Raw genomic sequence first — 14478 nt, forward strand, 5'->3', positions numbered from 1 at the left:
TTTCTCTGACTCTGACTCTGACTGATACTGTTCTTACAGACCGACTGACATAGCCTTAATATTACTGACTGCAGCCTTAAAAACTAACCGTGATCATCATTCAGTTGTCGATTACGTATCTACAAATCTGTTCCAGATCCCTGGATGTTCCGTCAGAAACGGTCCACCATGACAGAACGTGAAGTCCTTGATGACGACCGTTGGAGAGTTATCTTGCTGGGATCTCTGGGTAATGCCGGTCTCGACCAATCATTTGAGATGATTGTGTCACATGTCAACACCACCAACTCTCAGTGGGTGAAGCGAGCTGGGATACACGCCATGAGGAAGTACCGACACGAAGGGGTATTGGAAATGATTTTAAACTAACTTTTAAACAATACTTCAAATGATTTACTCAGTTGAGACAGTACACTTTCACTACCGAATATTTTCTGTAGCGAAATCTCTGAAGTTTGCAAGTCGCCATGACCATACTTTAATTCGAGATCTCAAGTAGGAGCTTTAATTATATTGTCTGACTATGCCAAATTACGATCTTACTCCTTCAACATTTGGTTTATTTGATTGATGCTCGAACCCAGGATACAAAGTCTGCACATTATGTTGGCAACAAATATAAACAGGCATCTCAGCAATGTTGAGCACGATCTGATATGGGCAATTATGCGTGTTATACATGTATGAATTATATATAACCTGTTGCAGGCAGCACATCTGATGTTGAAGACAGTTGTGCATGTGTGAATGATATATTCCCTGTTGCAGACAGCACATCTAATGTTGAAGTCAGCCTGTATGTATGAATTCTATATCCCCTGTTGCAGGCAGCACATCTGATGTTAAAGACAGCCTGCATGTATGAAGGATATATCCCCTGTTGCAGGCAGCACATCTCATGTTGAAGACAGCATGTATGTATGAATGATATACCCCCTGTTGCAGGCAGCACATCTGATGTTAAAGACAGCCCTGTACGATGACGACGAGAAGGTCCGATATGAAGCTCTGCTACAATACCAGGCCCACCCAAAAGCTGCCATAATCGCTCCCATGTACAGACAAGAAGGGTGAATGTTGAATGATTTTGTGTGTTAAAAGAATTCATACATTATCCTTTTTCGTGGCACCATGATATGTTCCCTACAAAGCCAGCAGCTCATGGTGTACCAGCTTGTACGAATTGTACCTTCCTCAATACCTCATTGGGCTGATGGGTAGCTCTGTGGCTAAAGACTCTTGTTCCAGACTCGCCATGAAAAGTGTCAGTAAATTCTACTGTCTTACTCACTCATTTCTGTGTACCTCTGGCTCCCTAGCTTGTTGGCAGTAGTCGCCTGGTTGTCCTATACCACGCTATTTATTTTACAGTTGCATCCTTTAGCCACGTTAATATCCACTTGTGGATAATGAGACTTGGTCTCTTACGAGCCCCCTACCCGTGTCCGTTGGCATCACCTTTGACTTTGAGTCTTTCCTTCAAATTGAACTGATTTTACGCAACTGAAAAGCTGTTGAAAACATAATACATTGATACATTACAGTCCTATGACTGGATCCATATTTCACGTGGACCCCCGCTATGTTGGCAAGCGGGACATTGAGGTACACGACCGACACAAAAGGGGACTCTTTGATGAGAAGATCGAATTCATACTGGCTTCACCAAGTGTAGACTGGAAGAAGATGCTTGGGTCAACAACCATTGGAGCGTCCTTTGGATTGATTATTAACAACGCTTTAGACTTCAAAATAGGTATGCTAGTGTCAATGCCATACATGTATATACCCTTATATCGTATCCAGATTGTTCAAGACAAGACGGCTAAAAAAATAGATATTCATTATTTACGTAATTCAGATTCAAATGTAGACGTTATAAAACATCATTGTTGACGTTGACTATTATGTCAGGTTGACATTTGAAAACATTTGCCGAATACCAAACCCAATTAATGTTGAAGCAAACCAAAGTGAAAGCAATCCAAAGCAATTCGTAATTCCTACATTTGAAGGATTCTGTGGAACGGAAGTTATTTGACCTTCAATTTTTTTTTATTATTTGTCTCTATTTATTCTGTATACTGTATCTGACAGTTTATTTCGTGTTTCTTCAAAGCTTTAAAAGAGGGCAATTCCTTCCAGTGCTATTGCATATGATCACTGCATGTTACAGAGCCTCTGAGCGGACACATGAGAATAAACATCCACGATGAAGCTTTCGCCCGCATCCACCTTGGCTTCAAGGGAAAGAACCTGGACTTCTTTATGGGGAGGATTTGCTTCAAGGGAGGAGCGTCTTACAACCTGAACATGCTGCAGGTGACCTCACAATGCAACCTCTTGAATCGCACTTTTGTGGAGTCGAGTCTGTCTCAGCTTAACAACTGTTGGCACTCAACTATTTAGGACTACCGCTGTCTCCCCAACCACCACCCCTCCCTACCCACACTCCTGTCTGCATGATGTGTCCATTCAGGACCATCAGCCACAACCTGTAAACACATGACTTTGATTTGCCTTTAAACGTTTCCAATATTGTTTCCAACGTCTAGCGTTCTATTATATGTCTACGCTCAGTCGTATTAGTAGTCAAGACGTCTGGAGCCCTACAGTGTAATAGGAAGACAATTGATTGTCAAAATGCCATCAAGATTACTATCACATCAGATTAAATCTGAAAACATTTTTAAAAGAGAATATCTCTTGCAACTGTCATTATAATATTATATTGTTTCTTATGTGATTCGCAAAGATGTCTTTTTAGGGTTTATTTAATTGTGCAGTTCTTCATGTCCTTGTCGGGGGCACGGGTGGCCGCGATTCCCTGTGCAGACTTGCGTCCCTTTGGCACGCCAGAAACCTATGATTGTAGGTTCGAATCCCGGTTCGCCCCAATTATGTGTCTAGGTTTGTCAGCACCATACCCGAGCTCGTGGGTTTCACCGAAGTGGTAAACGCCTGAGACCTGCATCACTTCGGGCTTTCCTCCCACAGTAAGCTGACACGTCGTGATATAACTGGAATACTGTTACAAGCGGCGTTAAACACAACTCACTCACTCACTCACTCATGTCCTTGTCCATGTTGCAGGAGTACGGCGTGGACAACCTCAAGAAACTGGTTGAGCTCTACGACGCTGTTAAAGGTGATGCTGCTGGCGCTCTAGCGACAGGTCTGGATCTGTTCAAGAGCATCGTTAGTGGAGAGTTCTCGTTTGCTGACATGATAGAAGATTTCAGGACGGCACTGGAAGAGCTACCAGATAAGGTGGAGGTTTTGAGATCATGTTAATGTAGCGTTAATGTTGCCATGTATGAAGGGGCGGTTGCCTCTGGCATGTTATTGATATGCGATCTCTGAAGTTACTTGAATGAGTGAAGTTATGTCTTAATTAACTGTCGATTTATAAAGAATGGATTTTTGTCTGTTACGCCAAATGGATAATTTTTTCTATGGATACTCTATACTGGTTATCATGTTGCGATGGCATTTTATAACTTAAGTGAAATTATGTCAAATTTGATTCCAAACTGATTTCAATAGTCGTGTAGCATTTCGTAAAGAAACGTGACTGGGATGTTTGATAAAGTTGAACACAAAAACAGACGGAGATTAACCAGTATTTCCTTATTGGCAAGGTAGATATACATGTAAAGGTGGTATGTTGCAGGTTGTCAGTGTTGGGAAGAAGGCATCAGACGCTATGGAAGTCCTTGGCGAGCTGGATGAGAAACAGCTGCCTCCCTTTGCTAAACCTGCCAGGAACCTTGTGTTGAGAGTCACAAACCTTTACAAGGAAGTCAAGTCATCGGTGCTCAGCTTTTACAATGTAAGTAATTCCCCAATACTTGTGTGTTCTTGAATATCTTGTTATAAAACCACCCGAAATTCTATTTGAGCATTATTTCTGTTAAATAATATTATAATTCCATGTCTTTGGGTATATGAAAGTACATTATATAGCATAATTGAGGCCTCGGAAGGTTACCCTCTACTATTTGGATGTCAGTTGGGCAGGATGCTCTTAGTCCGCGTGCCTGGGGAACTATTATGTATTGATTCCCGAGGATTGGTCGTGGCTGTAGACAGTACTTCAGTTAAGCCACGATGTATCAGCTTAAAGTGGGAGAAACACCCAAAACGTTTACATGAAATCCATGTAAAGGGGTCTGGTAATTTTGCATATATCAGAGCCTTGCACCATTGGCGCCTCAAACCACCCGGTAGGCTGAGGTTTTGTTGAACTGAAAAAAATGAAATTAATACAACATACAATACAATAATGATTCATCATATGTTTGGTTCACAAAAAAAGAAACAAGGAGAATATCACTAGGTTGCCCATTTCAGCAACTGATGGAGACAGTGACGATCATAATACCCAGGGCAGGGAAGATGATCTATAAGGCTATCAAGGCTATCATTGATAGCTTTAGGACGTTCAACAAAGACCCAAAACAGGCAATTTCTACTGTCGCTGGTAACGTCATCACGTGAGTACATCATCATGCAGTTACACCTAGTGCGAGAGATTATCTTTCGCCAGGCAATGGTTTAACATATTGTTTGTATTTTTTAAATGTAATAATTTGGGTTCATCTTGTATTTTTTCAGTATTGGCCTAGAAGTAAAGAATCTGGTAAAGGCCTTAAACAAGACAAAGAACACATTATTTGCGACCATAAGTAAGTGTTTTTGAATTGGTAAAATCGTTTTGGTAATGACAAGAGTGAGTGAGTGAGTATGGCTTTACGCCGATTTCAGCAATATTCCAGCAAACCACGGCGGGGGACACCAGAAATGGACTTCACACATTGTACCAATGCGTGGAATCGAACCCTTGTCACAGGTACAGGCGTCAGATCTTGGGTCCCATTGTTGTACCACATTTTGAAAACCACCCCTGGCTCTCAGACCCGTCTACATGGGTACAACGGTAGACAACAACGTTATCGACTGGTAACAGAGTTCCAGCAGAAGGCCACCACGACCATCCCCTTGGCCCACCAACCTGATCTCAACCTGCCTGAACACATCTGAGGCGCAGGATGCAGAAGCTGGACCAACCAGTAGCCAATCTACAGGAACTAGCACAAGCAGTGTACAGAAGTCACAGAACAGAAGTACAGAAGAGCATCAGAGGTCACAGAACAGAAGTACAGAAGAGCATCAGAAATCACAGAACAGAAGTACAGAAGAGCATCAGAAGTCACAGTAATTTTACCTTTTACATGTATGTAGTTGTATTACTGTTATGACTACCCTGGTCTAGAGTTTCACCAAATTGATAAGCATCTACAAGCTGTATCAATTTGGGCTTTCCACTAACATATAACTGACTAAGTATCCGTCATAAAGATCAATACTGCTTATATCAGGGTTAAAGCCTTTTTTTACCTGCTTCAACAGAAACCCCCCCTGACTGGATGAACCTAGCTTCCCAGGTGATAAAGATACTGGAGGAAGGGTTTAAGGCAAAGAAGGCACTGCTGGAAGGTGGGGAGAAGTGGATCAAGGAGGTTGTGAAGGGGAAGAGGGACCCTGTAGCGGAGTTTTCCAAGGGGAAGACTAACGCGGTGAGTGGCTCGATAGCATGTATATGTTTTTTTTAAGCACTAGAGCTAGATATTACCCTTACAAGGATACTGGCATCCCCCATTGTATTTGGCCGATGGACAATAGCTGACAGCAGCATTAAACAGTTTTCAATCATGCTTATGGACCAGGTTGAGCAGGGACTGACTAGGTGGATACAAATTTTGCGAAAACCTGCTCAAAATCCGTTGCAGCATAAAATAGATGTATATTTATTGTATGCACTGGAGCTAGATATTACCCTTCTGGGGGGCACGGGGGGCCAAGTCGTCTAAGGCGCCGCGATTCGCCGTGCAGATTTGAGACCCTTGGGCACGCCAAAAGCCTATGATCTAGGGTTCGAATCCCGGTTCGCCCCAATCATGTTTTAGGCTTGTCAGCACCATACCCGAGCTCGTGGGTTTCACCGAAGTGGTAAACGTCTGAGACTCGCATCACTTCGGGCATTCCTTCCACATTAAGCTGACACGCCGTGATACAACTGGAATACTGTTTCAAGCGAAGTTAAAACCCAACTCACTCACTCACTGTTACCCTTCTGGAGGATGCTGGCATCACCTCATTGTATGTGTTCTATTATGGACTTGGCCCTCGCGGTATCCAGTGAAGTAAAGGTCCACAGTATCTCATGCTTTTCGCAAGGGCTGACTAAAGATGATGGGGGATGTCAGACTCTTTCACATGGTTGATTGTGCCACGGTTGCATGGGTCGTCACTCATGTTTTGTTAGTCACCTGTTTGTCCTGTCCAGACTGGATTATTCACAGGCCAATGAACAATAGCTGGAATACTGATGACTGCAGCATGAAAAAAAATCATTAATTGCCTATGGACCAGTCAGATCAGGAACTGACCAGGTGGATATAAAGTTTGCGAAATCAATTGCAGTATAAAATACTCCACATGTGAGATAAAAGCATGAGTGTATGATGGACAGGAGCTTTGTGTCAGAAGTTGAACATGTGCTTTATATCGGTTTTCCCCACTATAATCCTTCGTATAACAGAATGGTCGATCCCCTAAACCTACAAATAGTCTATTTATGCATGTGTCAACGCGCATGTGTACGGGGAATTAGCTCTTGGGGGAATAAAGGACAAAATCGACATCACTGTCCCCGGAACGCTTTATGCACAACATGTAAACAATAAACAACAATTGCACAATGAGCGGAATACCTGCTCTGACAACACATAGTCAAACACAGCAATGAGCAGACTTTCCAGCTCAGGCGTACAAGAGGTGAGCGGAGCTCCAGCTCACCTCAGGGCGTTTCCTACGAGCAGCATATCCTGCTCGAGGTCGTCCCTATGCCAGCACTCGGAATACCAAGCCTGACTAACACCTAGTAACTGTGTAATGGTAGCACATATATAGTAATGAACAACAATGGACAGACAAAGAGACAACGACGTTGCTTTGGACATATGGGCGTGATTAACAAACACAGTTCATGGGATGATCAATTAGGGCAATAAATGCCATACTATAAAAAGCAGTAGTTAAAGGGAAGTGATATGGTAGTCCAGGCTGACTGACAATGAAATGTTGGTGAGGATTAACAACGGGGATTAGCGCCTAAAACGTAATGACAATTAAGTTATGGAGACATGGCTACAGGGTAAATTGCCCTTGAAGTCAAATGTACTGCAGACAATGGTAGTCATAAATCAGTCGCTATGACACATGGATTGAACAGTACTGTTCAAATTTTGTAGACTGCACTGAGGCAGGAAGTTGTGACCATGCTGAAGGACATTGTTGATGATGTACTGGCTCCTCTTGAACCTCTAAAGAAACTGGGAGGGAAGTTCTTGGACACTTTCAAAAAGGTGTTTGATCTCATCAACAGTGTGAAGACAGCTTACAACGCGCTGAAGGAAGGGTAAGGAGAGGCATACACGCAATAAAAATGATTGTTGTTAAATAGTAATATTGCTATCCTCAAATAGTATATATTTTTGTCGGGGCGGTCGGGTAGCCTAGTGGTTAAAGCGTTCACTTGTCACGCCAAAGACCCGGGTTCGATTCTCTCATAAAACACGAACGCGACTATTTCTGTGGAAGATACCTTATCGCAGGTATGAATTTTTGTCCAAAAGGCATAACATTATTTATTCATTTTATTACATAGTTGGGTGTCGTGATATACATTTCAAATAAACCAACCCGAAGCAGCATTTGTGTAGAGAACGCATGCTTGACTACTAGCTATGTATTTCGTTTTTCATGTGGAATCCTTATTCAAAGTTCATTCATAAATGGTGGTTTGTGAGTTAAAGGGAGATAGGAATTTGGAGTATTTTGTACATTACCTTATGTGACCTTCCTACTTTCTCCTATGAATCTATGTTCATATTGTTTCAGATATCGTGCAGCCCGCTCTTTGATCGACCGTGTCTTCGGCCCCAAGTGTCATAAGGAGTTCCCCCGCACCCTTCGACTTGCTGGGGGTGGATGCAATGGGCGTGGCAGCTACCCCTCCGAATTGAAAAGTGGAAAGGAATACGAGCATGAAGGGATAGATGTGACCATTTCTTCTGGAAAAGACGTGAGTAACATTTGTCGGTCTTCATCTTCCACTCCTGGTGCTAAGAGATAACGTGTGCGGTTCTTTGGTAAACATATTATATTTTAAATGATACATGTATTTCCACACTTTTCCAAAACTATGAAATAATACGTATTTGAACTTTTCAAAAGAATATCAAAAGATAGGAGTATCTCTTTTCTGGAGAACGTAAGCATTTCTTGTACTAAAGAACATCGAAACAAAACTTTAAGTAAAGAGGTGTCGACACTGACATGTGGTTATATCGTTTGATCATTCATAAACAAAAGCTAACTTCCTAGCGAAGCCTCATCAAAACGTGTTCGGAAATATTAGTTTTTTCATAAGCCATGTTCCCTTTAAAAACAAGTTTCACATTCTTTCATGTTCATATTCCGGTCCAATTTCTCTTCTTATATTGCTCATAGGGCGCGGCTGTAAATATATGTCAAATCATTTGAGTATAGATATTTTTGATCGGGCGTTTTTGGAGGCTTCCAAGTTATTCCATTAGTTTTATTGTTTGCGAAAAGAGCCACAGCAGTGTGACGTTGGTACTTGTTGTTACCCTGCCTGGCGCTCGGCATTGAGGGACTGGTCGGCTCGGAGTCTGTATACTTTGTCTATATGCGGTATATATATTAAACTGCGACTGGTATCTCTGTGGGCTTCCACTATAAAATTGGCTTTAGTCCGGACAAGTACAAGCAGCCACACACACACACACACACACACACACACACACACACACACACACACACACACACACACACACACACACACACACACACAGAAGGGCATGTACGTGCAATAATCTTGAACGCGACGTTAAACCCCATCTCACCACAACGCACCTAATAAGACACAATTAGATGTATGAAGCATGTGCAATGAAGGCAACAACAGAGCAAGTTGACATGTGGTCATTTTACTAAAATAATGTTTAAAGTGGCATCAAACCCAAGCTACTCACTCACTCACTCACTTGAGGTATATGTCCATAACAACAACACTATATTCAACTTCTCCGCAGATTGTGGCTCCGTTTGCTGGCAACATTAGGCTGTCTGAGAATCCCAATGAGGTCATCATCATCCCGAATGCAGGATCTCTGAAGGAAACTGAGGTCATCATCACCAACATTGATCCCGACAGCTCCTTAAACATCCAACATCCAGGTGACTCTACTTACGTGGACAGCCAAGTAAGTCGTGAATTGCACCATGGAGTAGACAGTGACAGGCTTCTGAGACGAAAGGCAATAAATACTTACTTTTTTGTGAAAATTGTATGAATGGCTGGAGCTACCGGTAGGGCATGCTTACCCTTTTTGCGAACACCTGGTGTCACCACAGATTTTCAGTCGTCCATTCATATACTTTCTACAGCTATTTGCCCTTTACTCAAAGTGCTATCTGTTGCTGCAGAAAATCTAGCTGGTTATTCTCTTGCACTGACAATTTATATTAAAACCTCGAAAAACATTTGGAATCGATTCATTCCAGAAATTAAACATCTTCTTTCACTGTTGTTATTGTTCAAATTCATTGTTCCTTCGCTATGCCAACTGAAAATTATTGTTAAATACTTTGTCATGTCTTTTATTATAACTGAATGTATGTCCCAGGTGAATGCTGGACAAAAGATAGGCGTGGCGGCCAACTCCCCGTGTGGGGGTAACGAGCATATCCACCTCGCCCTGAGAAGGAAGGGTGGCTATGTCGACCCAACACGCTACCTGGAGGTCAGACTACCCAAAATCCCGGAGTGGGTGCAAGAGTGTGACGACTACAAAGTGGTGTTTAAGGCAAGTGACATATTTAGCTTTCTTTGTTAAAAAGGGACAGACACATAAACATGTACGTGTACTTGCTGAGGTTATATTTATCTATGTATCCTAGATGTAATTAGCTTTTGTCCCAAACACGAAAAGTAAGAAGTCGAGCTGGTGTCATTTGCATAACACGCGCATTTGTATAAACACAAACTGTTACGTGTTTTCTATAGACACATGCTTTGGCATATGTTGACATACAAGTTTTCTTTATACACATAATGTTACATATTATGTGACATATTGTGTTTTATACAGACACAAGAGGCAATATATTTGTTGTAATTGATTTCCTAATTCTTGTTCAGTCTGAGACTATAGCTGAAAATTGCATCATCTGTCTGGATGGTAAGAAGGACAATGACACCAGTCCAGAGAGAGAAGGAGAGGAAATTGAAAAACCTGAGGATCTTGATCCCTCAAAAGATCCTACCTCAGTCGCCGACGCCGAAAATGGTAGGTTACTTCATTTTTAACTATTGAGTTACCAGAAGTTTCCCGATAAAATGCGGTAAATATTAACGAGTGTACTGTTTTAGGGACATATATTGTGAAAGCGGTGAAAAACTTATTGTGTGTCATGCTCCCGATACTTCAATGTTTGAACGATGTTACACATTCAAGTAAGTCAAACATTTATTATATTAATTTTGTTTATTCAAATAAGACAGGTGACACAGTCTGAGATAACAAAATGTACAACTTTATGGATAACAACTTCTGATTTATTGCATACAGCAACGTTTCGATGTATGTTATGATACCCTTATGAAGCTTGAGTGATAACGGTTTTAGAATCTACATCAAAATGTCGTCATATGCAAAACATTAGAACTTGTTATCCATAAAGTTGTACGTTTCGTTATTTACTCTGCAACTTCTAGAATGACAATGAAACAGTTAGTCTAAGATAAATAATACAAATGCATGATAAATAATGTTTTCAACCGAAACTGACCCAACAGGAGATATCGCTTTGGTGAGATGAATCGATCTCTGCTTCGAGATATCGCAGTAATGAAATTGCTCACAATGATTTGCAGACAAAGCAGGTCAAACATTAGTACCACCAGATTCGCATTTCAGTCAGCTCTTAAAACAGCCAAGAATTACTCAGGAACACAGCATCTCAGCTGTGCAACTTGTAAAAGATGAAGACACAGAAAGGCCTTTCCGTGCAACATACATGTATCCCGTATCCTTCTAACTGTACATTAATGTGAAAGTTTGGGACAGGACATATAGGCAAAAAGAAGGCATCCCATGGACATTAATTGTGCTCCCCTACTTGCTACCCGCAGAATCGGAATTTGTGCTCGATTGGCAAAATGAAAACAGGAATTTGGCTAAGATGTGTACCTTAAGTTTCAGGTATATCGATGGTCTGGCATCGTTCAATAATGGTTCCTACCACTGATGTATCTTCTTGACCTGAAAATAAACTAGAAACCAGTGAAACGCAACTTCTGTTTCCTATTTACATAAATGCATACAGATTTACAAAAAGCTACCAAATACAATAACGTATGACAAGAGGGATGACATAAACCTGCCAAAAGTGAACTTTCCCTTCTAAAGAGGACATTTTCAAATGTGACGCATCAGTGACCAATGATGTCCGATACAATTCATTAATTTGAGTTGTACCATATGTCCCTGTGTTTGTTTCAGGTAAACACTTGAGATTGACAGGTGCTCACATTATCACGAACACTTGGTATCACTGTTTTATTGTGATTCATAAACACATGTTTATGATAAAGAATGAATCGTACAACTACAACTACCTGCTATAATTGTGACTACTTTATATTTTACCTCTTTTATTTCAGAAAAGCCAGATTCCATGTACAAAAAGATGCAGGATAGAAAACCACAAATCCAAGAAAAGGCCAAGAAAACCAAAGATGGTGGTGAGTAGATGCTGCTGATGCTTTCATTAGACTCATATACAGTCCCTGCTGGTAGTATCGATCGAGATCGATGCCTGAAAAAGTCTACACTCAGTGTATGTATGTTTTCGATAGACAGATAAATCTGACACGTTGTGGCGTAGGTGTCTTTTCTATCGATACAATCGGTGACGAGTTTTCTTTGTGACATACATGCTGTAAAACATGTTAATTGCAAAATATTCCGTGATGGGGAACTACTTAATAAGTTATTTATTATTCCAAGCTATAAACTCACTGACCGCCGTTCACATGAACCTACATTCTAATACCACCAAATATTAATTGCAGCTCATGCAACCCTCTTCCAGAAGGCTGGTGCTTTTATGAAGAAGTTCTCTATCCGTAATCTGAAAATGGGGTCTATCTTGGATCTTCTAGAGATTCTTGGCCTTGACGAGAGTCAGGAAAAGATGGCCGAGGTCATAAGAACAATAAAGGTATTTTTTGAATGCTGGACTCATGTGAAGCATTGTTACTGTCTGTTTGGTGGGACTGTGGCGAACTCCCTGGACGATGACTGACAGTCTGTCCTATAAAAGAGTATCGTGCTACCTGGACCATGACAATCTCACAGAGCAACCTCGATCTTAAATGGTGATGGAAGATCAGTGTAATAATATACTGTCCAGCTATTTGAACCACTAACGATGAGCTGTATCGTAAACAACCCACATACCATTTATCATAAATATGTGCACATGTTTCTGTGCTGCAGGATCTGATCGACAACAAGCCGTGTTTCAACCCGTATCAGATGACGGACGACCAACTGAGGACGGAGCTGACCGAGAGGGGGATGAGGGCAGAGGGCACTCGGGAACATATGATCAACTCCCTCACCACGCCATCCAACTGTGAGTACACAAGGTATTCTTATAACTTACTGATATAAAGTGGGGACTCGGGAACATATGATCAACTCCCTCACCACGCCATCCAACTGTGAATACTCATGGCATTCTTGAAACCTACTGATATAATGTGTGGACTCGAGAACATATGATCAACTCCCTCACCACGCCATCCAACTGTGAGTACCCATGGCATTCTTATAACTTACTGATATAATGCGGGGACTCGGGAGCATATAATCAACTTCCCCACCAAGCCACCCAAATGTAAGTACCCATGACATTCTTATACCTTACTGGCATAATGTGGGGACTCGGGAACATATGATCATCTCCCTAACCACGCCTTCAAACTGTGAGCACACTTGGCGTTCTTATAACTTACTGATATAATGTGGGGACTCGGGAACATATGATCAACTTCGTCACCCCGCCATCCAACTGTGAGTACACATGACATTGTTATAACTTACTGATATGATGTGGGGACCTGCGGACATATGATCACCTCCCTCATGTACTAAGCGTAATCAATATTGACAGGCTTTTGTTAAAATCATATGAATAAAAAATTGAAAAAATACCATTTCCCTTTTATGCTTATATTCTTTTGTTATTGTGCAGCCTGTCCTCTCATGAAGATCTCTATGCCTAACAACATCTACTGTACATTTGACGACAAATGTCTTGGGTTGGAATGCTGCGTACATTTCAAGCTCTTTGTGTTCCGAAAAACCTATAAAATATATTCAAGATTTGACCCCTGCGATTTGACATTTTCTGTCGGTGCTGGGAAGTTCAACAAGTCGTTTGGAATTGACGGTGACCTGAAGGATATATATGCAGGTTGGTGACACTTGTTGAATTCACCCTCTATATATCACTCACAGTATCAAGGAAAACATTATGAAAAATGGATGCTGTGTTAGGAGTTAATTTGTATTATTTTCCCTAAAAGCACCAGAGTTTCAGCAAATATACAAATATTTCCAATAATGTTTCCAGATTTTGATTTCTTTGCTTTGCAGTTGATAACCTCCTGATTAGAGAAATTTTGAATTGCTTTGAATTATGCTTTTATGGTTAATATGAAAGATGGTAATGCTTATCTGTAAAACAATATTGAAAACATATTTTTCGGGAATTAAACATAATTCCAGCTTTGGAATGATAGCTTGTTTGTTTCCGCTTTCTGTTTTATTAAAAACCGTTTTGTTTTACAGGACTGGAGAAAACTATTCCGACGAATGTAAAACTGGATATCTTAGGAGGAATAGAGCTGGTCATTAAGTATGAAGTTACTTCCTCACATAACTGTTCATTGAAAATTCAACTTCGTGTTTTCAGTGATATAACACAGCCTCAACGAGATCGTTGACTTCAGAAATGCAACACGTTATTTTGAAACGTTTACCTAAAGGAAAATTCTATCAACGTATTTCATGGCCAATTGGTATACCATTGGACCAACGTGGACCATTTTTAACAAAACTATAACATTTTATAGCCTTATTATGAAAGTCAAGATTCTCCGTATTTTAAGAGTTAGATTATAAATCTATTGCCCCTTGTCTGAACTTAATGAGTTATTTGACTATTTGCCTGGTGACCTGGTCATTTTGAAAACAATTCTAGGGTTCTGATGAGAAACATACTTTTCACTGCCTCAAAGCATATTCGTCTGTACAT

The 14478-nt window shown here is 41.0% G+C and overlaps 1 protein-coding gene across 1 annotated transcript in view; it reads left to right on the forward strand.

Moving 5' to 3' along the window:
• LOC139471455 (uncharacterized) overlaps nt 1-14478 on the forward strand; it is a 141452-nt gene that overhangs the window by 51999 nt on the left and 74975 nt on the right. The window contains 19 exon segments of the mRNA XM_071253816.1: nt 137-345; nt 946-1070; nt 1545-1756; nt 2177-2322; nt 3094-3270; nt 3674-3832; nt 4354-4496; nt 4618-4688; nt 5413-5579; nt 7317-7483; nt 7966-8149; nt 9183-9353; nt 9777-9956; nt 10292-10439; nt 11816-11896; nt 12227-12375; nt 12654-12792; nt 13414-13635; nt 14013-14079. Of these exon segments, the coding sequence (XP_071109917.1) occupies nt 137-345; nt 946-1070; nt 1545-1756; nt 2177-2322; nt 3094-3270; nt 3674-3832; nt 4354-4496; nt 4618-4688; nt 5413-5579; nt 7317-7483; nt 7966-8149; nt 9183-9353; nt 9777-9956; nt 10292-10439; nt 11816-11896; nt 12227-12375; nt 12654-12792; nt 13414-13635; nt 14013-14079 (2917 nt within the window).

This window comes from Haliotis cracherodii, unplaced genomic scaffold (genome assembly GCF_022045235.1).
Source record: "Haliotis cracherodii isolate W230 unplaced genomic scaffold, xgHalCrac1.p SCAF_22, whole genome shotgun sequence".
Classification (NCBI taxonomy): Eukaryota; Metazoa; Mollusca; class Gastropoda; order Lepetellida; family Haliotidae; genus Haliotis; species Haliotis cracherodii.